Source organism: Sphaerodactylus townsendi, linkage group LG05 (genome assembly GCF_021028975.2).
Source record: "Sphaerodactylus townsendi isolate TG3544 linkage group LG05, MPM_Stown_v2.3, whole genome shotgun sequence".
Classification (NCBI taxonomy): domain Eukaryota; kingdom Metazoa; phylum Chordata; class Lepidosauria; order Squamata; family Sphaerodactylidae; genus Sphaerodactylus; species Sphaerodactylus townsendi.
Genome location: NC_059429.1, coordinates 88,505,238 through 88,526,774, shown reverse-complemented (window position 1 = coordinate 88,526,774; position 21,537 = coordinate 88,505,238). Strand labels below are relative to the sequence as shown.

The following is a 21,537-nucleotide window of genomic DNA, read 5'->3' as shown; positions in this document are numbered from 1 at the left end:
AGCAGATTGCTTGTGCATCTTTAACTAGGATTAAGGACTAATTGTTTTCAGGCAATCTCTAGGCAATAAGCTACAGTGCAGAAATTACAACTTTATTTGGTGGGAAATTCAGATGTCTTTTCTGAAAGCTGCACTTTGATTACAGAGCTAGTGGACTTTCCCATCACTTAAAGGCCAACATTTTATCACTGGGAAAACCCAATCTGAGTGATCATTTGGATATCCTGTAAGAGAGAGAGATTTCTAAAGTTCAGCTTTGTACTCTAAATTAATACTTGAAAATACCTTTGTACACCCCTGTGCAAAATCACAACAGTTCATGTACTGGCTGCAGCTGGCATAACTGTTGCAAAATGACCACTCGTTACTTGGATCTAAAGAGCTATGATCAAAGTGGAATTTCCAGAATTCCTAGGGATCTTCCTACCTTCTCAAGCGGTTTGGACAGAGCTGCCATGGGAAAAGGGAACTGGCAAAGATCAGTTCCAATAGGTTTGTGTCATCCACCATTCTGCAGATCTAAGCCAGTAGCTGTTGATAATTTCTTGAAGTAAAATAGCACAGCTGTAGAACACTTGGCCTTAAACTGTAATTCCTGAGATTCAAAAAATTAGCTGAACTGAAAATTCAACAAAACCCAGGACTTTATATTTAAAGATGATTTGCTGTCATTTCTGTAGCAAGCCAAAAGTTAGAAAATTATTTGATACACAAATTATTAGGGTACATTACAATGTAAAGGGAGAGTATCCATATCCCAAGCTGCCTGTAAGGGTTTCAATGGTGTTGATGTTCAGAACAGCCGCCTGGCCTTGACTGAATTCCAAAATCCGGGCGATGGGCCAGCATCTGCGGCGGAGACTATGGTGGAGGCCTTATCTCATCGAGAGAGATGAGAACACCGTTCCCATGAGAAACCGGGAGGGGGGATGGGATGGACAGAGTTATAACCTGGTGCTTCTGGCGGGAGACTTTATTCCTGCCACGTCGTGTACGTGAGCTTTCTAGGATGTCTGAATAAACGGTCTTTTACACCAAAAAAGCCTTTTATTTCTGCTTCTATGGAATTCCTTACACTGCCCTTCTTTTTTGTTAGCATCTGAGTTACCACTGGAAAAAAAGTGGAACTCCCGGCCTTGTTTTCTCATTACTAAGAAGGTTACGCATCAGATTGAAGACAGCATGGGCAGAACACAACCAGACCTAGAGGCCATCAATTGCTTGGACCAGCAGTGTCGATCAACAAATACAAAACTCTCTACTTACGTTATTATTATTTATTTTATAAATAATATCATTTATTATCATTATTCAACAGTCTTGCTGGGTGGCGCCTTAATTATCTCTGATCCACAGTTTGTATAGTTTATAGTCAGGACTCTGTCTTTTGTCACACTTCTTCTTAGCTTATGCTGGAAATTTGGGGGCAGAGCTAGTTCAGCAGGAATATGATATCATGCCTACCCGGCTGCCTCTTTCCTCAAGAAACTGATCTTTGTATTCTGCAGATCAGTTGTGATAACTGGAAGATCTCCAGTTCCCACCTAAAGGCTGACCATTCTATGCATATGAGAGTTTTGTCAATTCTCCCCTTCCACTGGGGGACCCCATTTGGAGGATCTGAGTGCTAAACAGGCTTATAACAGGAGAGGTGGTGATATTTTGCAGGGACTGAACAGTTAATATCAACACTCTGTCTGGATTCAATCTTTAGCATGTATTCCCTTAGCCACTTGATGTAAGCATCCAGATACTGATCCAAAACAAGGACTGCAGCATGTGGTAGATTATTTTAAAAACTATAGAGCTGAGTGTCATCAGCATATTGATGGCATGATGCAACTCAAAGTTCAGACAGCGGACCCAAAACCATCATCTATTAAGAAGCATGGGATGAAAGAATCAAGCTCTGTGAACACCCAATAGGATAGATTCTAAGCCCCCGTCTCATCATCCACCATGACTTTCTGAGTACAATCACTACTCTTGCCTCAAGATGCTTGAATAATCTGAGTTATCCATTGTATTGGAAGTAGAAGAGTGATCAACAAGAGATTTCCCTTATAGTCACAGATCATCCACCAGTACAATAAGAATGACGCCTGCCCTGAAACCATACCAAAATGGGCCAAGGTCACATGACAACCAGAAAACTTCTTTGGTCTCTTTGCCACCTCCCTTCCTGACAGAACACTTGCATTGTGTGCATGCTCGGAATTAACGTTTAATTATGTTGAAGACATTTCATGGACAAGGATTACTGCTCTGTGTTTGCTAGCATTGTGAATGTTCAAATTTACATAACACTGGTTGTTGTGGGTTTTCCAGGCTGTGTGACCATGGTCTGGTAAATCCTATTCCTAACGTTTCACCTGCATCTGTGACTGGCATCTTCAGAGATGTATCACAGAGGGAAGTCTGTTACACACTGTGTCCAGTGTAACATGCTTCCCTCTGTGATTCACCTCTGAAGATGCCAGTCACAGATGCAGGTGAAACGTTAGGAATAGGATCTACCAGACCATGGTCACACAGCCTGGAAAACCCACAACAACCAGTTGAATCTGGCTGTGAAAGCCTTCGACAATACATTACACAACACTGTTTGTTTGAATTATTTCTCTTTATTTCTGATTTTAACCTATCCTCAGTATTCCTGATAGGGTTTGTAGAAGTGCTGCATTTCTTTCTCAGAAGATCCCTTTTGCTGTCTGGGTGTGCCACTATGCCAGTTAGGGACCAGGTGCAGAACTGAAGCCAGCACTTCCTATAATGAACAAGAAATGGCAGCAAGAAGGGTAGCCAGCCTAGTATGAGTTTGGGTTCAAACTGGAAAACCTTTACATGAATGCATGGGATATGCCCTTCTCCCTGGCCACCTGGTACCAATGTTTCCTCCCATGTTGTTCCCAAGGGTCTCCCCAGGAGTTGTATCTTGGGGAGCACAACTGGTTGCAAGAAGAGGGAATATATGAACAGTCCACTGAATGAGCAGAAATCCACCATGAGCAGAAATCCACCATGAGCAGAAAGCACCATTTTTAAACTGTGAATTTCTTGAGAGTACAAAATCTGGAGAAAAGCAAGCAAATTCAATTTTATCTTTTTATATTGAGTGTTTCTCACTATGCAGCTTTGGTTATTTATGCCCACTATTTCATGTATTTGTTTACATTATTTATAGCCTGCCTTTCTCACAGGGACACAAGCTGGATTAAACATAGTGGGTCAGTTCAATCACCAAAACGGAACATTCAGTAACCAAATGAATTAGGATTTTAATACCATCTTCCAGACTTTGAATGAAAATCAGCTTTTGTTCATATTGGTCTTTGATGAAGGACAGAATAACACCAGATAATATCAAGGTCATAGGGTTACTAACCTCCAGGTGAAGCCTGAAGTTCTCCCAGAGTTACAACTGATCTCCAGACTACAGAGATCAGTACCCCTGGAAAAATATGGCAGCTTCACAGAGTGGACTCTATATAGCATTATAACCTGAAGGGGTCCCTCCCCAGTTCTACCTTCAAATCTCCAGGAATTTCCTTACCTGAAGCTGGCAACCCTACAAGGTCGACATTCAGAACACCAGCTCAGCTGTTATATGATTTTGTAAAAACTGTTTTATTTCATCTGACAAGGACAAGCTGTTTGCTGCTTCAGGTTACAAAACAGAGAACACAGTCCTTCATAGGCTTTAAAAACAGCAAGGCAAAAGTCTGGTTCTGGGAAGTCCTCAAACTGGTTGTTGCAGGATATCAAAGCTGCTCTGCCCCACCTAACCACCCACTCTAAAAGTGAATGTTGGCATGTGTTGAAGCAACTGGAATTTTTCCCCTCTTCCATTAAAAAATACTTGAAAAAAGCTCCTCCCTCATGAGGTGGGTGAGAATACACACCAAAAGGAATGTCAGAATGATAAATGACAAGACTTCACTGGCTGTGTTTTTATTATTGGGATCATCAATAATGCATTGGCTGTTTTTTCGCCCTCAAGATGAAACCGGGCTTTTCAACAGACATTCTGCTTGGGCCAAATCCCTGATAGCTTGGAAACAAACTAACTCTCTCTTTCTTCCCTTCTATACAGCTCCTCCAGGCTGTCTGGATCAGTCATGCCTCAATGGAAGTTTTTATTAAATTATTTTTATTTTAAGCACATATTTGGGGAAAAGAAATAGGAAGCAAACAACACCAGAACATACCCTGGCTTACAGTTAGTTGTGTTTAAATTTAGATACTTATACAATCCTTTCTGTTCAGAATGACAGATTTGAATGGTCTTATGGAATAAAATGCAGGATACATTGAAGAAAAAAATATACCTCTTCTAATCTGATGGAAAATGAAGAATATGCAAATCTATAGAGAATCTGGTGATGCACTACCAGGTCCCTGAATACGGTGTACTGTGAAAACAATAGAACAATCTGAAAAAAACTACTATGCTTAACCAAGAACCATTTAATTGCAAAGCCTTCTGGTAGGGCCCAGGGCAAAATATTAAACTGATGCAATATAAAACACAAAGTGACATATCTCTCAGCTTGTCTTCAACTAACTCAATACTCCTATGTTCTTAATATAATGCAACTATGTACTGCCTAATTATTAAAAAATATTTATTTAATTTTTTGCTGGTATGTCTTAACTGACTTACGGCAACCCTTTCCAAATAGTGATCAGGGTCAACCCTGCTTAGTTTCTGAGCTCTCACAAGATCGGCCAACCTGGGCTATCCAGGTCAGAGCACTACCTGAAATCAATATGAATATAAACAAAATTCAGAGGCAGGGAAATTGCAGTAAAATCTGTAATAGCTAGTAGCGTTACTGATATCATGCACTTTGCTCTAAATCATTACTGCAGAAGGCCAAGACTCTGAAAAAACTGGCAATCAAGGCAGAAAACTGTTAAAAAAGTTATACTCTTTCAATAATGTACTGGGAACCTTGAAGGAGTGACTTTAGCAACAGGACTCCAGTGTTCACTCTGGGCTACCAGCAATCAACCCAGCATCACCCTTTGTGGTCTCAGCACGGCCACACCTGCCCCAGATCTTCTGCAGCCTCTGCCTACTTGCTTGTCTCTTGGCAGTGACAGCTGCAGCCACAGGAGCCCTCTTCCTTTTCCCAGCTGCTGAAATGCGGCAGATGAGAAAAAGCCACACACGCTGTCCATACAGGCCAGTGCTGGCCTTCTAAAGCAGGGATGGGGAACCTTTTTTTCTGCCAAGGATCATTTGGATATTTATAACATCATTTCCGGGCCATATCAAATTATCAACTTAAAAATTAGCCTGCTATATTTGGTCAAACATTTAATTATCTCACCCCTAACGTAATGGCTCAAACTGCTTCTCTTTGGTGAGGCGGCGATGTTAGCTGGTATTGATGATGTTGCTACTCGCAACTGCTTCTCCAGATTTGAATTATGAGTCCTGCCTGCGGTTGCCTTGGCAGGGCCAGACCAAATGATTTCCCCATCCCTGTTCTAAAGGAAGATCTCTTGATGGATGCTTCTTAGGACTGTGATAGCTATCCATCCACTTTTATCCCACCTTTCATCTCAATTCGAGGCTTGCTATTTTATTTTTGGTTGTTTTAACCATTACTGTAAGCCACCTTGAACCAATAGGAAAGCAAGATAAATAAATAAAATCCTTTATTTCCTTGCTTTCACGATAACTTCCCCAAGCTTTAGAGAAAAAATGGGTTAAACATATGAAGTTAGGTTTAGGGGCCTGAAGTACAAATCTGTTTCAGAAAATACTGGTCTGATTTCATTAATTTCAATGAACAGCAGAAGTAACAGCCACCCTCGCATGACCAATGAGTTTGTTTAAGTTGCCAAAAATAAAAGGTTTTTTCTTTAAACCATAGCAGATGTTTAAGCCAAAGGCATATCCACTTGAAAGAGACCAAAATGTAGCTTTGTGCCACCAACTTTTTAAAAGCATCTCTTTCTAGTAGCAACAAAAACTGCAACACACACCTCACCCATAATTGGCTCAACCAATGCACTGAAGAATCATCGGTAGTTATACTGCTCTTGTAAATATTAAATACAGACAATAATACAGATGTTTAGAAACCAACAATGGTATTCCTAGCACAGCTGGAGATACCATATCAGCTCTTAACATTCGATCTTGCACCATCAGCAAACTTGTAGTGTTCTCTTAATGGGTAACCCCCACCTTCCACTTACAGCTTTCCCCATCCTGAGGGGCCAAGTATGCAAGTCTGGTACCCTTGCTGTTTGTGTGGAATTACAAATCAGTTCAATTTGATGGTTTAAAAAGTAGGTTGAGGCAGAAACATCATGCTTCCTTAGCAGGAGCTCAAATCCCTTGAGTCCCACTCATGGACTAAATCTAGTTAATGAGCTTCTGGATGATGTAGATAGCAGATAGTATAGTTATGCATAATAATTACCAGTTTATCAAATTTAACTTATACCCACACTGCTGGTGAGATGTGTCCACACAGGTGAGGGTTTCTTCTAAAAGGACTCTTCTAAAAGGACTATCTCTCCCTGTATGTCCCCAGGCATCTGGTTGGTACTTTCTAGTTGTTACTGTAGTTAATGTGGTCTGCTTGGCATCAACTAGAGCCTGCTCCTTCTATATAGTGGCTCCCGCTTGTGAAATGGGTTCCCAGAAAAAATGAGCAGCACCATCTTTATAAGGCTTTAGAAAATACTGTAAGGCCACTTATTTGAAAAGAACTTCTACTAAGCTGTTGGAATGTTCTTGGGGGCATAAATGGGTTTTTATTGTGTTTTGTACATTCCTTTTTTGAAGGAAAGGTAGGATATACATATTTTTATTAATTATTACTAAAGCCGGTTTTTATCTATTGCCCCAGCCTCACAATTCTACTGCCCAAAAGGGCTGTTATGATAACCTAGTCCAGTGATGGCGAACCTTTTCGAGACCGAGTGCCCAAACTGCAACCCAAAACCCACTTATTTATCGCAAAGTGCCAACAAAGCAATTTAACCTGAATGCTGAAGTTTTAGTTTAGAAAAAAACAGTTGGCTCCAATCTGCACCTCTCTAGCATCTCCGCCGCCTCTGTCTCTGCCCCCACCTCGGGCAGCAGCCACCCAGGGCACAGGCACCAGGCCCGCCAGCCAAGTCCTCCCTGCTCACTGTGGTGCACACACGTCGTGCCCAGTGGCCCAGGCCAGCCTAGATGTGTGTGAGTGGGGGGAGCGATTCCCCCCCCCATGATGAATTCTGTGCGTGCGTGCCCACAGAGAGGGCTCTGAGTGCCACCTTTGGCACGCATGCCATAGGTTCGCCACCACTGACCTAGTATGATCACTTCACGATACACACCATTTGAAGATAGATACAGCAGTATGACAACCAGATTGTTGACATGTGGGTCAGGTTTGAACAAGAACAATGGGACAAATGCCATGTAATTCATATGTCTCATAATCACACACATGATAACTGATCACAAAAATGTCAGTCTTAAACCAGAACTGTGGGCCAAATACACGACATACTGGTTGACGATCCCAAATCTGTCTCACAGTCATAGATCTGATCTTGTTATAATTAAAATTGCTTCAAGGTTCAGTTTCCCTCAAACCTCCACATTCCACAAGTTGTAACATGCATAATCAGATTAACTGCCATAATTGGTTTGCTGGTTGCAAAACATTATGAGGTATATAGAGCTGAAAGGCATCACCAGTCTACAAGGGGCACCAACATGCCCTAACAATTTTTTGCCAACACCCAGCCACATGTAGCTTTATAAACTTAGTCTTCTAGAGTCTCATATTAATACTATCAGCAGATACATCCTATGCGTTCAGACAAAAGTGTGTGTGGGGGGGGGGGTGTGATATTTGACACATATCCCACAAATTCTTTGCTTTGAAGTTTCCTATTGAAGTTTCAAATACAGAGAGAGATAGTAAAAATACAAAAACTTCCACAATCATCAGTTTAAAACAGTAAGGATGTAGGACACTGTTAAGAACATAGTAATCAAAAAAAGTTTTAAAAGTTACACATATTCCAAATCAAAGCAGCACACACCTGAAAAAACAAAAAACAAAGAAGCTACAATAGGCATGGTTCTGTAGATGCAAGAAGTCACAACAGAAATACTCTGCGAATCTAGTGTCATCTACCTCACTTCAGCAAATAGGGCCCCTGGAAGACATTCACATGGGATCAAGCAGTCCTTTAAACACTCTAGTCCTAGCGTCTTTAAAGTTTTGAAAGATAATCACCAAGATTTCAAGCTGTGTCACAGAAACGTATAGGAAGTCAGTGTAGCTCTTTCAGAACTTGTACAATATGTTTCTGGCCATTTATGCTAGACAGCAACCTTCCAGCTATGGACTGAACTAAAGGTAGCCCTTCATACAGTGCACTGTAATCATCCAAACAAAGCTTGCCTAAAGCATGCATAACTGTGACCATATCCTGCCTCCTCAGCCTGGCACACCAAACAAAGCTGGACAAAGGCACTACATACCACAGCAGAAACCTATGCCCCCAAGTTGAGAAACTGATACTCAAAGATCACATTAAGTTCTTTGATGAGCCATCTCTGACTATTCTGAACACCATTCCCCAATGTAGCATCCACTCCATGTCCCAGGAAAGTGGGCAAGGGCATTGCCCAGTAAGGCTTGCAGTTGGCACATGATCCAGTTTCAAACAGCTGCCACCAAGGGGACAAGAGGACAGGTGATCTCATGCCAGGGATAGAAGTAAAAGGTCTGTCCTTTCCAACAACCCCTATTCTTCTTCACAGTCTAGTCTCATCCCAGCACTCAAGCAGCTCATGGGAGTAGAGCAGAGGCATATCTAGGGGAAATGTAGTCCAGTGCAAAAATCTCAGTTCGCCCCCTCACCGTATGGGCAGTCACCCTCCCCCACCATGACCAAACAACTCTTTTTGCACCTGGTCTTGAAGTCAGGCTATGGACCCAGGGGGAAGGACGAAGGGTGTGTGGGGCAATTTACACCACCACACACATGACTAAATGACTGCAGCCCATGGGCATTTGACCCCATAAGTCTCTGGTTCCCTGGACGGTACACCCCTGGAGTAGAGCCAGCTAACTGTAGAGTAGAGAAAGGAAAATTACTACACCATGGTAGCCACACAAGGAGAGAGCAAACTGACCACAGTAATGGTGGAGAGACAACTCTTCATGCACAGAGATACTTTGGTAATTTAAAAAGTTATATATTTAATATTAATACTTATACTATTGAATGTGTGTGTTTTGTGGGATGGTACACAGGACATACAGTAGCCATGGGACTCCTCTAGTTGATAGTAATTGTGAATCTGACTGCCCATGAGTTGCGGAATGAGAATCACTATTTTAGAGGGACTTTAAATGCCTCATTCAGAACAGCCTGATTTCTCTCTGGATTGCAATAACACATAGAGAAAGATTCACTTGGTATAGTTAGTCAGTTATTCGTTTTCCACTGAGCCCATGTTTGATACAGATTTCTTTTTTCTTGTGCTGCATGTTCAACATGGCAGCATTTGGAATCCTAGCCATGGAACTGAGTTAGTACCTTACCACACAAACGTAGAAGTTGTCAAAACAGAGGGGACTGTAAGAATATACAAAACAGGTGGATACATACTGGCAGAATGACGGGGGGATGCAGTATGCAATGAGACAGTACTTGCCAACATGAAAGATACTAGATTCAACTTGCCAAGTGCCAGGCTTATTTATAAAGAGATAAATGGGGAGCAGAGAAGACAAAGGGGATTTTCTGGATGTTTCAGTTGCATAGTTAGTATCATTTAGCCAAAAGAAAAATATAAAACTCCTTTCTCAGTGTTCATGCATGTAAATTCTGCAGTGAATTAAAGCCTTCGACAATACATTGTATGAATAAATGGCAATATCTTCCTTCTTCATTCACCCTATGAATTTTTTTTCAAATCATTATTAATGAACAGCCAAGGAATTCCTTACAAGGAATTTGTATTATATCTCTTAGCCAATCAGCATCCTCTAACAATGGTAGCCAAGTTTCTCCTAATTGCTATGGTAGCCAAGTGATGGTGATGGTAGCCAAGTTTCTCCTAATTGCTATGAGGACTCTTGAAACCAAGCACAAGACTGCAATAGCTAACTCCAGTTGTGGGTTTTCTCAGCTGTGTGGCTGTGGTCTGGTAGTTTTTGCTCTTGAAAATGCCAGCCATAGATGCAGGTGCAAGATTAGGAGCAAAAACTACCAGACCATGTCCATACAGCCTGGAAAACCCACAACAGCCAGTAACAATTAAATTCAATATTTGTTCAACATGAAGTGGCACTATATCAGAGCCTAACAGAAATGTTGGGTACTTGTTCTTGGCATCTTTGTAAATAACAACATAACTATTTTCCTTTCTCCCTTCAGCACTGCCAAAACACCTGCCACTGCATATGTTGCATTTGCAGACACACCTCAGTGAATATTCTATTGCCTTCCAGCTCCCCCAAGTGCTGTTGCTGGGTAAAACATTAGCTCCATCTGACTCTGTCTCCTTCCATTTCAGTATCTCCCAAGTGAAAAAGAAGTTGGCAAAAGCCAAGGTCAGTTCTCTCTCACAATCACGTACCTGGTCCTTTTAAAGTAAAAAGCTTTTATTTAGATTGTTCTCAGAGTTTGTCACTCCTGATACCATTTTGACTGATGGGGAAACAGAGCCAGAAAGGAGGGTTGATTGAACAACAGCAATTTAGCTTGACCTTTTTAAATGCAGGAATTCAGAGCAGCCTTCCAAAATTTCCCAAACAAAGCTAAGGCTCAAGAACCTTTTGGATTTTGCTTTTTGGTTCATACCTCTAGCTATGCCCAGTGCTTATTTATTTATATCCCACCTTTCATACCTGTGGGTACCCAAAGCAACATGCATTATTCTCCCCTCCTCTGTTTTACCCTCACAGCAACCCTGTGAGGTAGGTTAGAGTGAGAGTGTGTGACTGGTCCAAGGGTATCCAGCAAGCTTCCATGGCATGACTGGAGATTCAGACCGGGACTCTCCAGATCCTAGTCTCCAATGTTAACCACTAAACCATGCTTCTGGGAGAACAGAAATATAGCTAGCGTGACGATTCTATCAAAGTATTTCAGGGTATACCTACTGAACCATACTTAGATTAAGCTATTCATACACATTCCATAAAACATTCCATATATGTGTGTGTGTGTGTGTATTATTTATATCTATCTATCTTTAAACGCTTAATGTAAATGGAAATAGAATGCATAGGATCAGCTGAACATGCAATTCACTATTCAGCCATACACATTTACAGACGACAAGGCCTCCATTGCAGAATCAAACTTTTCAGCATAACCTGCAGTGATTCGTGTCAGTAATTCGTGTCCCAAAATCAAGCCTTGGGATGCCCTGAAAGGGACTAATTTCAGCAAGTCCACTTAAATGGGTTGAGAAGCTCAAGGTCTAGTCAATTTACATTTTTAGTTAAGAAAACAATGTTACTGCATATGTAAAAGTCTACTTTGGCCCCTTCCGCACACGCAAAATAATGTGTTTTCAAACCACTTTCACAACTGTTTGCAAGTGGATTTTGCCATTCCGCACAGCTTCAAAGAGCATTGAAAGTAGCTTGAAAGTGCATTATTCTGCATGTGCGGAATGAGCCTTTATGCATAAAACTTCATAAAAAAGAACACGTAGGATTAAAAATGTAGAAATGCCCAGTCCGATACTGCCATACCCTTTCCCAGTTCGTCACCTTCTTGCTGTATCCTCCCTTTAAATGGTCTTCTCTGTCTCAGCTCAGATGAGGACATTCTTGAATGGCCCCTATTGTAAAATGGTTTGCTTGAAGAAGAGCAGCATTTTCACACCTTGCTATTCACAGGAATTATTTCAAAAGTGTTTCAGTTCAAAGAGCCTTTGTAGAAGATAATACAGTTTATTGATGGTTGTAACTGATGGCTTTTGCTGTGGTTTAAGTGGTTTCAAGGCTGATACATTTATGAAGATATTGTTTTGTTTTATTGCAACTATGTGTGGCAAATGTAAGGTGCCTTAATTCCCAAGAGAAAGGAATGATTTTTTTCTTCAGTAAATGATATACATGGGACATTTCTGTATCACTCCACACATTTAGATTTATGCTTTTATCTGACTCTAGATTATGGTCACTAAGTAGTTATTTATTTAGTTTTTATATTAGATAGAAGTAGTAGAAAAAGGAAAGGCTCTTTTGAAGTGGTTTCACAAGCAAAAAGCAAACAAACCCCTGGATAATTCTGGATGCAGAAATACAGGAACTTATCGCTAAAAGGATTTGTCTCTTTCCTTGTCTGCTATAACACATGGCTAGGTTTTTCCAAGCTGAATAAGACTTGCTGGGGGTTTTTTACCAGTCCACGGCAGCCAGTATTTGTTCAGTTAATATTAAACTTCTCAACTTAAATCTTTACTAATGTTTGTTTGCTAGCTCCAATAATGGATCCAGGGCATTTCTATTTTACCTGTGTACAGGGGCTCGCACGCTGCCACTTTCTCTAGTATAATCCAATCAGACTGTTCAGCCCATATATGGATGCAGCTCTAAAATAACACTGTCAACATGGGGAAATTCATCTTTAAATAAATATTTCCTGAGGGAGAAGTCACATTCAGTTCAGACATCTAGGTCAACTTTCCTTACACGCAACAGTCAAGTGACCTACCCAGCTACCTATCACTGAAAACTAGTAACAATGCTAAGTTTTGTTCAGAGGTTTACGGTCATGATTCTGAATTGAAATTAGACTTGGAAGAGGACAATCAAATTATACTCTGTTGCCTCTGAGTGAACAATTCATTTTGGACATAATCAAATCATTTCAGTTGCAAAAGGACTGATCTCTAATTTGTTTATAACCTCATTTTCCCCCTTCTTAGGAGTCACTTCCATCCAAAGAACCATGACATGAACCATTCTGCAGAAAAAAGCAGACTCTTTCTTGCTGACTGATATCCTACTGATAAGTTCAAACTCATCTTTTTCTGGGGCACAGCTCACTAAAGAAAACCCCAGCATAATTCCTCCCCTCCTCCTAACAATCTAAGCAGACTTTTACTTTGAACACTTCTAAAACAGAGTTTGTTTAACCCCTGACTCTTAGAATGTACCACCTTCTGCAGGCAAGAGCCTTCAACACCTAGGTTAGAGGGGGAATGTATATACCTTTAAAAAAAACCTGGTCCAAGAGTCTGGGGATGGAAGAGTCTTTGGATGTCGAATCCATCAAAGACGGAGGTCCTGTAACTGGGTCAGGGTGGCCCAGATGGACCTGGCCAGCTTCCAACTCTGGATAGTGTGCAACTCAACACCAGCTCCCACCATCAAGAGCCTTGGAGTGATTCTAGATACCTTCCTGTCTATGGAGGTCCAGATCACAAATGTAGCCCACTTGGCATTTCACAACCTGCACCAGGCCTCCTATCTGTCCCAGCCTAACCTAACCATGGTGATCTAGGCAACCATCACCTCCAGGCCATACTACTGCAAATTGCTCTATGCAGACCTACCCTTTGAGGCTGCTTCAGAAGTCCTAGCTGGTGCAGACCGTAGCAGCACGGCTGCTCACTGGGACCCTCTGAAGGGCAAATATCCATTAGTGCTCCGCTGGCTGCACTGGCTCCAGCTGGAGTACTGAATCAGATTCAAGGTTTTTGTGCTCACTTTTCAAACCCGTAATGGCCCAGGGCCCTGCATAGCGACCAGGGCCCGGTGGGACTTGTCAACAGTTCTTCAGATCCTGTAAGACAAAGCTATTCCACAAGGCCTATGGTTGAGGACAGCAGCAGTATTACGTTTGTTTGGCTTACCCTTTCCCCTCCCCTCTCCTCCTTTGGGGTAGGGCGGTATAAAAGTGGAACTAATAAAATAAATAAATAAATAAATATCTTATTTCCTTCTTCTTTCCTCAAGTCAGTATGAATGGTTTTATCATCCCGCCCTTTGGGATGATGGACTGTAAATATGAACTTCATGATTCTAATATATTTATTATGTTTTATGTTGCCTGAGCCCACATGGGGAAAGGCGTCTTATAAATTCAACCAATCTATCAATAAAATAAGGAATTCTCAGAACTGCCTGCTGCTGAGCATTCTGGGTAGATAGTAGCATCTTTGATAAGTCATGAATTCACTGTGGTGAGGAAACACTTTAAAGCTCTTTCACTTGCTCACTTGCTCACTTCATTGAGGCAACCCAAAATGATGCAGGAAGCCAACGCTGCTACTGAGTGCTCTCAGAATGACCTATGTTGCTGTCAAACCTGTTGGATAACTTTTCTCTTTGGCTGCTCCTAAACCTATATAATGAACTTGCAAATCTGAGCTGCTCCACACTGATTCCATCCATTAGAGGGCAGAGACACTTTGCATTGAGAGCTAAATACAGCTAATCAGAACTAATTGTTAAAATCCAAAACCAAATTATATTTGTAAGACTGAGTATATGGGAGATACAAACCCTTCCCCCTCTTCTCAAAAAGCTCAAGAACTACCAGAAGTAATATCTACAGACATTATGCTAATTATGCCAGGTATTTTCTTCATGCCTTTTCAGGTGGATGCATGGCTATCTACCGGTTTCCAGACAAGTGTGCAAAAATATCCTATTCTGACTGACAGGGAAACTTTGCTCTTTGCTTTGCTCGTCACAGTGAAACCAATTCACTTTGTAAAATGTTCTTCACTGTGAAGCAAAACTCAGCATTGCCAAATCCTGCACTTATCCAACTTCTTTGGGGCAGTAACAGAAGACTAAAGAGGAACTTTCTCCAAAAGCATGTATTTTTGGCATTGAACATACATTTGTGTCCTGTAAACCTGGGTGGAAAATCCTATTACCAGAGGAAAAAGACATCCCTCTCAAGTCCCACAGAAGAACCTGAAAAACCACCTGGATTATGTACATTTTGTTTAAGTTACAATATATATGTAGGCATCGTGAAAAAATGAAACCCTAACAGATAATTTGGGCATTCATAGCAGTTAATGGGATACGCAAGTTGTCTGAGAGATGTAAGTGTCCTGAGGTCTCAAACACATTAGGTTCATTTCCCAGCTACAATTAACCATAGCCCACACAAAAAGTATTTCCCTGCATGAATTCCATTGTAAAGAGCCAAGACAGTCAGTATGGTATAGTTGTTAGAGTGTCAGATAAGTGTCTAGGAGACCCACGTTCTCTCTACCATGGAAGAGATTGCTGGGTGAACTTGAACCAGTCACCCACTTTCATTCTAACCTACCTCCAGGGGCGTACCTCCCAGAGGGACATGGGGTAACTCATGTCCCTGGGTGCCACATATCTGGTCACATGGGGGGCACAAAATGGCACCCCACAGACCAAATCCTTCCACAGCCCTGCTGGGTGCCCCTTGGCCCAGCCCCACAAGACGCTGAAGATGAGGCAGCAGGGTTGGTACTGATGGAGGTTGAGTAGGGGTGTATGTGTGGCAGCAACCAGCAAGGCGCAGGCCCTCCAGCTGCTGCCTCCCAGCTCAACCTCCATCAGCGTCAGCCCTGCTGCCTCCGAAGATGATGGAAGAGGGGTGCAGCAGTTGGCGGGTAGCGACAAGCTGTGGGCCCGCTGGCTGCTGCTGCCCCCCGCTCAAGTGGGTCGCGGGGGGGGCAGGGGGTGAGGGCGCCCAGAGTTGGTATTGCCCCCGGGGAACCATTTCCCCCCCGAACGCCTCTGCCTACCTCCCAAGGTTGTTCTAATGATAAAAATGGAGGAGAGGAGAATGACATAAGCTGCTTTGTGTCCCCACTGTGGACTTCACATGGGATGTAAATTAAAGAAATAAAGAAATAAATGCAGCAGCTCAGGAGAAAGTCTTTGTGTTCATTGGAAATAAGCACAAACCACGAAGAGATAGAAAAATGTTCCAGATTCTCCTGTTTGCTGTGAGAAAAAGCAAAATCCCAGTACCTCAGACATCTAAAAACAGAAAAATATTATGGTAGGTTCAGTGTTTCTCATGAGGCAAGGGATCCACTGAGACCTATCTTGTAGTCAGATGAAGAAAAAGTGCTTTGTCAACTCCTATGGAACAGGAGATGAAACCTCAAGCCCCAATTTATTACTTTTCTGTTGGCATCTCCTTCATTCCAACAAAGTTGTTGTATTTTTAATTCTTGCACACACACACACACACAAACACACACACAAACACACACACATACACACATCCAGATACAATATTTTTTTTCACTGAGGCCAGAACACATTGGGGTGGAACCTCAAAAAGGTGCAATTCCAAGATAAATCTGCAGAAATTTCACTCAGAAACCTCATTGCCATCATGAAAGTTTGCACTTTTAGTTTCTCCACAGGATAAAAAGCTTATGGAAAGGCATGGTTCTCCTTTCACCACATAGCCTTCAGTGTTACAGTCATTATAAAGAAGCAACTCTGAATCTAAGAAGCCAAAGCTGAATTTGAATCACGAAGTGCAACACACTGCCAGCAATTGACAAATTCTATTTATTTCCATTAGTACTAGGGCTACATTTCTAAAACAGGGTCTACCATGGCAAGGAAACCACATTCTGACTTTGAAGCACTTATGCATAAACATAGGTGTGCTAAACTATTTATGTTCACTCATTGCTGAAGCCAAGACTCTGCTTATGCTCAGAAACACACCCTTTCTTTGTCCTAGGCTTGAGTCTAGGCATGAGAAAAGGGATGGGATTTTTTTGCCAAGCACTAACCTCAAAGTCTGAAGCCTCATGTCTTCTCTTACTCTCTCCACAATTTTTCTACCTTGAGGATAATATCCACACTGATCTTTTCCATTTACCCATGTGGATAGGCCTGCTCTGGTATTCTTCTTTCTCTTTCTGTCTTGTGACTGCTTGTCACAACTGCGTGCTTTTTCAGACAGACTGCATAGAACCAAACAGCTACAAATTTCCACTAGCTTCTCCCTAGTATGTCTACTTCACTGACATCCCTAGTTTGAGGAAACCCTGTCATACGGGAAGCTTTAAAATCACATGTTAAAGAAACGTGATGCCAGTGTACAAACAAGGTGGCTCTTAGCAAATTCACTGGTTTTGGATTTCTGCAATTGCCAAACTTTCCCAAACAATCTGAGGACACTGAAAGTTCATACCTGGTAGTAGTTCCGGGTTAAAGTATTTTCTGGTGAAGGTTTGTTGCGGGTCTGCCCTTCCTGCTGGCTGCAGTCCAACTGGATGAGGCTTTTGCATTCCTGATGGCAGGTGTACTTGCAATCTAGGCAGGAAGAATGAACAGAACTAAATGAGGGTAAGGGCTGAATAGTGAAGCAGCACATTCTTCCTATTTGTGTTTCTTGCAGCTCTAGTAACAAAGAAGGGTGGGGAAAACCAGAAAATGGAGAAATACATCTAATATTAGAGACTTATTCATTCATTTATTTATTTACCTTATTCATTTATTTCCCTTATTTATAGTCCACCATTGTCACAGGGACTCAAGGCGGATTACACATAGTGAGCCAGTGCAATCAACAAAATGGGACATTTAGTAAACAATGTGTCATGATTGTAAAAGTCTGGAACCAACCTGAATGAACTAAAGCATAGCACAAGCATTCGCATGACACACTGGCACAAGGCATCTGCTGCACGATGGGGGTATATGTGTGTTGCTACAAGATTTCTTGTACAGATTTATTTCCTCTAGCCCCACTTTCACTTTTTATTGTCCCCGCGGCAAGCAAAACAACTTCTAGCATTAATTTAATTTTTCTTTGCAGCCAGAGTGGACAGATTTGCCAATGAGTACAGCTTTGCTCCGGACCTTTTCCCTCCACCCGTAGCCAGCCCAGTTTTACCCCTCCCTCCCTTTTACTGCTTGCTCCCCACCTCCTCCCTGTTGCTGTCTCCTTCCTGCTTCTCTAAATGCTTGTATCAATACATTTATACAGTTGTTTCTTCACATGAAACCACAGACATACTTGCTGCCTTCCCTCAGCTTGGGGAATCACAACCTTCAAGCTCTGGTTGGTCCTGGTACAGAATCATTACAGGACGCAATTAGCACCCATGGAGGCAATATCAGCTGACCATTCTGAGTTATCAATTTAGAAGAGGAATGACCAACCAGCAGCTGCAGCAATATAATGTCATGAGTCATTAAAGAAAAAATGACTTTTGCAAAGGACAGCAGAAGCAGGTTTTTTGTCTTTCTGGTTCTACCCCACTTCACCTCTCCAATAATTAGGAGGGCATTTTAAAAACTTTCTTTCAGATAAGCTTCTATTTTAAAAACAAGCCTCTCTCTTGCAGCAGCAGCAAGACAGAGAGTGAGTGTGTGAGTGTGTGCGTGTGCGTGTGTGTGTAAAGAAAGGGGGGGAGAATATCTGCAAGATCTGTGCCTTCAAGGCAGGCACTGGGCTGCCTCCTCATAAGTAAACAGAGAAATGCAAGGTGAGCCCTCAGTAAGCCCACTGCACAGAGAAGAGTCCAAAGGTTAGCATTCCCTGTGTAATCAGCCATTAAGTAGTATAAAAATTATATAATAGGATACTACTTACAGTGAGCTACACGCAGTGTATTGACCGCAGTCTCTAATCACGAGAGCTTATGCAGGGGCTGCTATCCCCATAAATGAAAGGATAGCACAGGCTAACATCAGAAAGGATCTGAAAACAACCAACACTTGTAGTCTTTCTTTTTTTTACATCTCTTTGGTCCAACATTCCTGAAAACTGGACCACTGCCTCTTGCCACACCGCTTCACATGTGAACTGTTCTTCTATCTGCTTTGGTAGCATATTAAGGTTTCCCTTATCCTGTTCTTTAGCTCCATTGTCTGTAGTAATGCACTGCTGACCCAGCAGCACCGTGGTAGAACGTTGGAACGCCAACGGACCTACGGCCTTCTGGTCGCACCGCACCCCCACTCCTCATCCCCCTATGAGTCACGGGTCATGAACTGTCTGGCTCAGTCACCGGGCGCAGGGACAATGGTCTTGCCCCCAGGTGAGGATTAGGCTCAGACGCTTACGCTCCTCTCCGCACGTAGCCAGGTGAGATCATGCATCACATGATGATCTCCCGACCTCCCGCCTCCCGCTCTCCCGGAACTCCCCCCGGTCCTCCCTCCTACACGCCCCCGATAGAATAACAATAAAGGGTGCCAGGAACCAGCACGCGGGAGATTCGCTAGGAACACGGACCTCCGCGCTCCCGCTGCTGGCGATCTCCACCAGATGTTATCTCCGCGTCTCGTCTCGTTCTTGCGCTGACCACGTGGGTCGACCACAAGCTGGTGCCGAAACCCGGGAATCCTCGAACCTCCACCCTGCTCACCGTCGCCTGGGAAAGGGCCGCGATACCGACGTCCGCTGGATCGGGCGCATCCAGGGACCACCGTTTGGTATCGCCTGTCCTCTGGATCGGCGCATCCAGAGCCACGCGTCCTAGGAAACTCTCTCGTCCGACGGAACACCGGTGAGTATGGGAGCTTGCAAAAGCAGGGCTTATGACAAGCACGTTGACGAACTGAAAGCGTTAACGAAATGCGGCAGGGTCCCCGTAAAGAGAAGGGAGCTGCGCAAATTGGTTGAGGAGATTGAAGCTCAATGTCCATGGTACCCAGAGGGGGGGACATTGAATCTTAAGGACTGGGAAAACATCGGGCGCACTCTTCGCACAGAGCCTCGTAGCGCCCGATGTCACTGCTACTGACGTGGAGACAATGTTATGTCGCCATCAGCCTGCAGACCTATGGCTCCCTTGCCGTAGAGCCACCCTCCTTCGATCTTTCACCTTCAATTTCAACCCCGGAATTTTCTCTATCCGCTAAATTGGACGCCTGTCCTCCTTCTGCCCCCTTGCTCCTCCGCCCCATTTCAAATTCTCCAGCGGCTCAGCCGCCTCCTTGTTCGGGCTTTCATTTTTCCGGCCACCGCGACCCCGTCAAGCGCCATGTAATGGCGCTGGGTTTCAAAACTCTCGCAGAGGGTAGTAGGCACGATCTGCAAAGGAAAGAAACCCTGACGGAAGACGATGCCGATATTCTCGCATTGTGCCCCGTCCATTTCACAGACACCGAGGAGGGGGATGGCATTGTTCGGCGGGTTGTCGAGTACCGCCCCTTAAGCTATAACATCCTCACTGAGCTCCGCAAAGCGATGTGGGACGTAGGAGCCACTAGCCCCTACGTGAGAGGCATGCTGGAGGCAATCGCGAGGAATCACCTAATGGTTCCGGACGACTGGAAGACCACCTTTCGCATGCTCCTGAGCCCTGCACAATTTGTGATCTGGGAAAGCGAGTTCCGCCAGCAGTGCTTCAACAGGGCAGCCACCTCTGGCGGCGCCTACACCGGGCCAGCGCAGCTTTACGAAGCTTCGATGCCTTCACCAACCCTAGCGATCAGATTGTCCTGCCGGGGGCCACCCTTACGGTCGCCTCTGAATGCGCCTACAAGGCGTTTTTGAAAGTCCCCAATACCGGACAGCCAACCCAAAGTTTTTCTACCATCCGGCAAAAACCCCAAGAGCCCTATGCCGAGTTTGTGAACAGGCTCCAGGAAGCTCTCAAAAGGCAGGTTGACAACGAGGAGGCCCAGGGCGAACTCCTTAAGCGCCTCGCCAAAGAGAACGCCTCCGCTGAGTGCCGCAAAGCAGTCACAGGCTTAGGTAGGAACCCTGAACTGGCCGACATGCTCAAAGCTTGCCAGGACATCGGGTCTTTCGCCCATCAAGCCAGCCTTCTAGCTGCAGCCCTCTCCGCTGCCCTGAGACAGCCCCGAGACAAGTGTTTCAATTGCAACAAGCCAGGACACCTCCGTAAGGACTGTAGACTGCCCGGCGGGGGAGCCTACAGCCCGAACGGAGGGGGGTCTCCCCCCAGAGGGCGAAGACCCCCAGGGAGGTCTAAGACCGGGTGCTCCCAAAGCCTGCTGGGAAGGCCCGCACCCGGGCATCTCCCCAGCCCGGAACCAAGGCCCGCACCTCAAACCCTTCCCCCGGAGCTCCCCCACGAGATCTTCGCTGCTCCAGCTCAGTATAGTGATCCCATCCCCACGGGAGACCATTAGGCTGGTCTTGCCAAAAGCTTCCGCCAGCTGAACAGGGGTTGTTCATCATCCCAGGGGTCATCGACTCCATGCGCCCTAGGAGCCATCCACATCCAAGTATGGGACAAACATCCCGCAGAAACTGCCAAGTTCATCTGAACACCCTGCCTCTATGCTCTCACTCGGAGTCTAATCTAAGTTCAGCTAATCTAAATCTCGTTCTCTCCCCCTCTACTGCCTATGCTTCCTGCTCTGCTAGCCCCTTCTATTTCCAAAGTCACCATGCCTCCGCCAGTGCCACAGAGTGGCACGCATTTCAAAATCTCTGCAGAGTCCACAATCACTGAACTACAAGCAGTTGTAAGGATCAAATCAGATCTCGTAGCCTCTGAGCCTGTGCAAAGCCCTAAGCTCAAAGCTCCCAGTGGCAGCAAAATCGTCAATACCTCAGAGAGAGCAAGATCTCAAATCCGAG

The 21,537-nt window shown here is 43.8% G+C and overlaps 1 protein-coding gene across 2 annotated transcripts in view; it reads right to left on the bottom strand.

Moving 5' to 3' along the window:
* RASSF5 (Ras association domain family member 5) overlaps nucleotides 1-21,537 on the bottom strand; it is a 117,722-nt gene that overhangs the window by 60,794 nt on the left and 35,391 nt on the right. For both annotated transcript variants that reach the window (XM_048496187.1, XM_048496188.1), the window contains exon 2: nucleotides 17,164-17,285. In XM_048496187.1, the coding sequence (XP_048352144.1) occupies nucleotides 17,164-17,285 (122 nt within the window). The remainder of the gene's footprint in view (nucleotides 1-17,163; nucleotides 17,286-21,537) is intronic.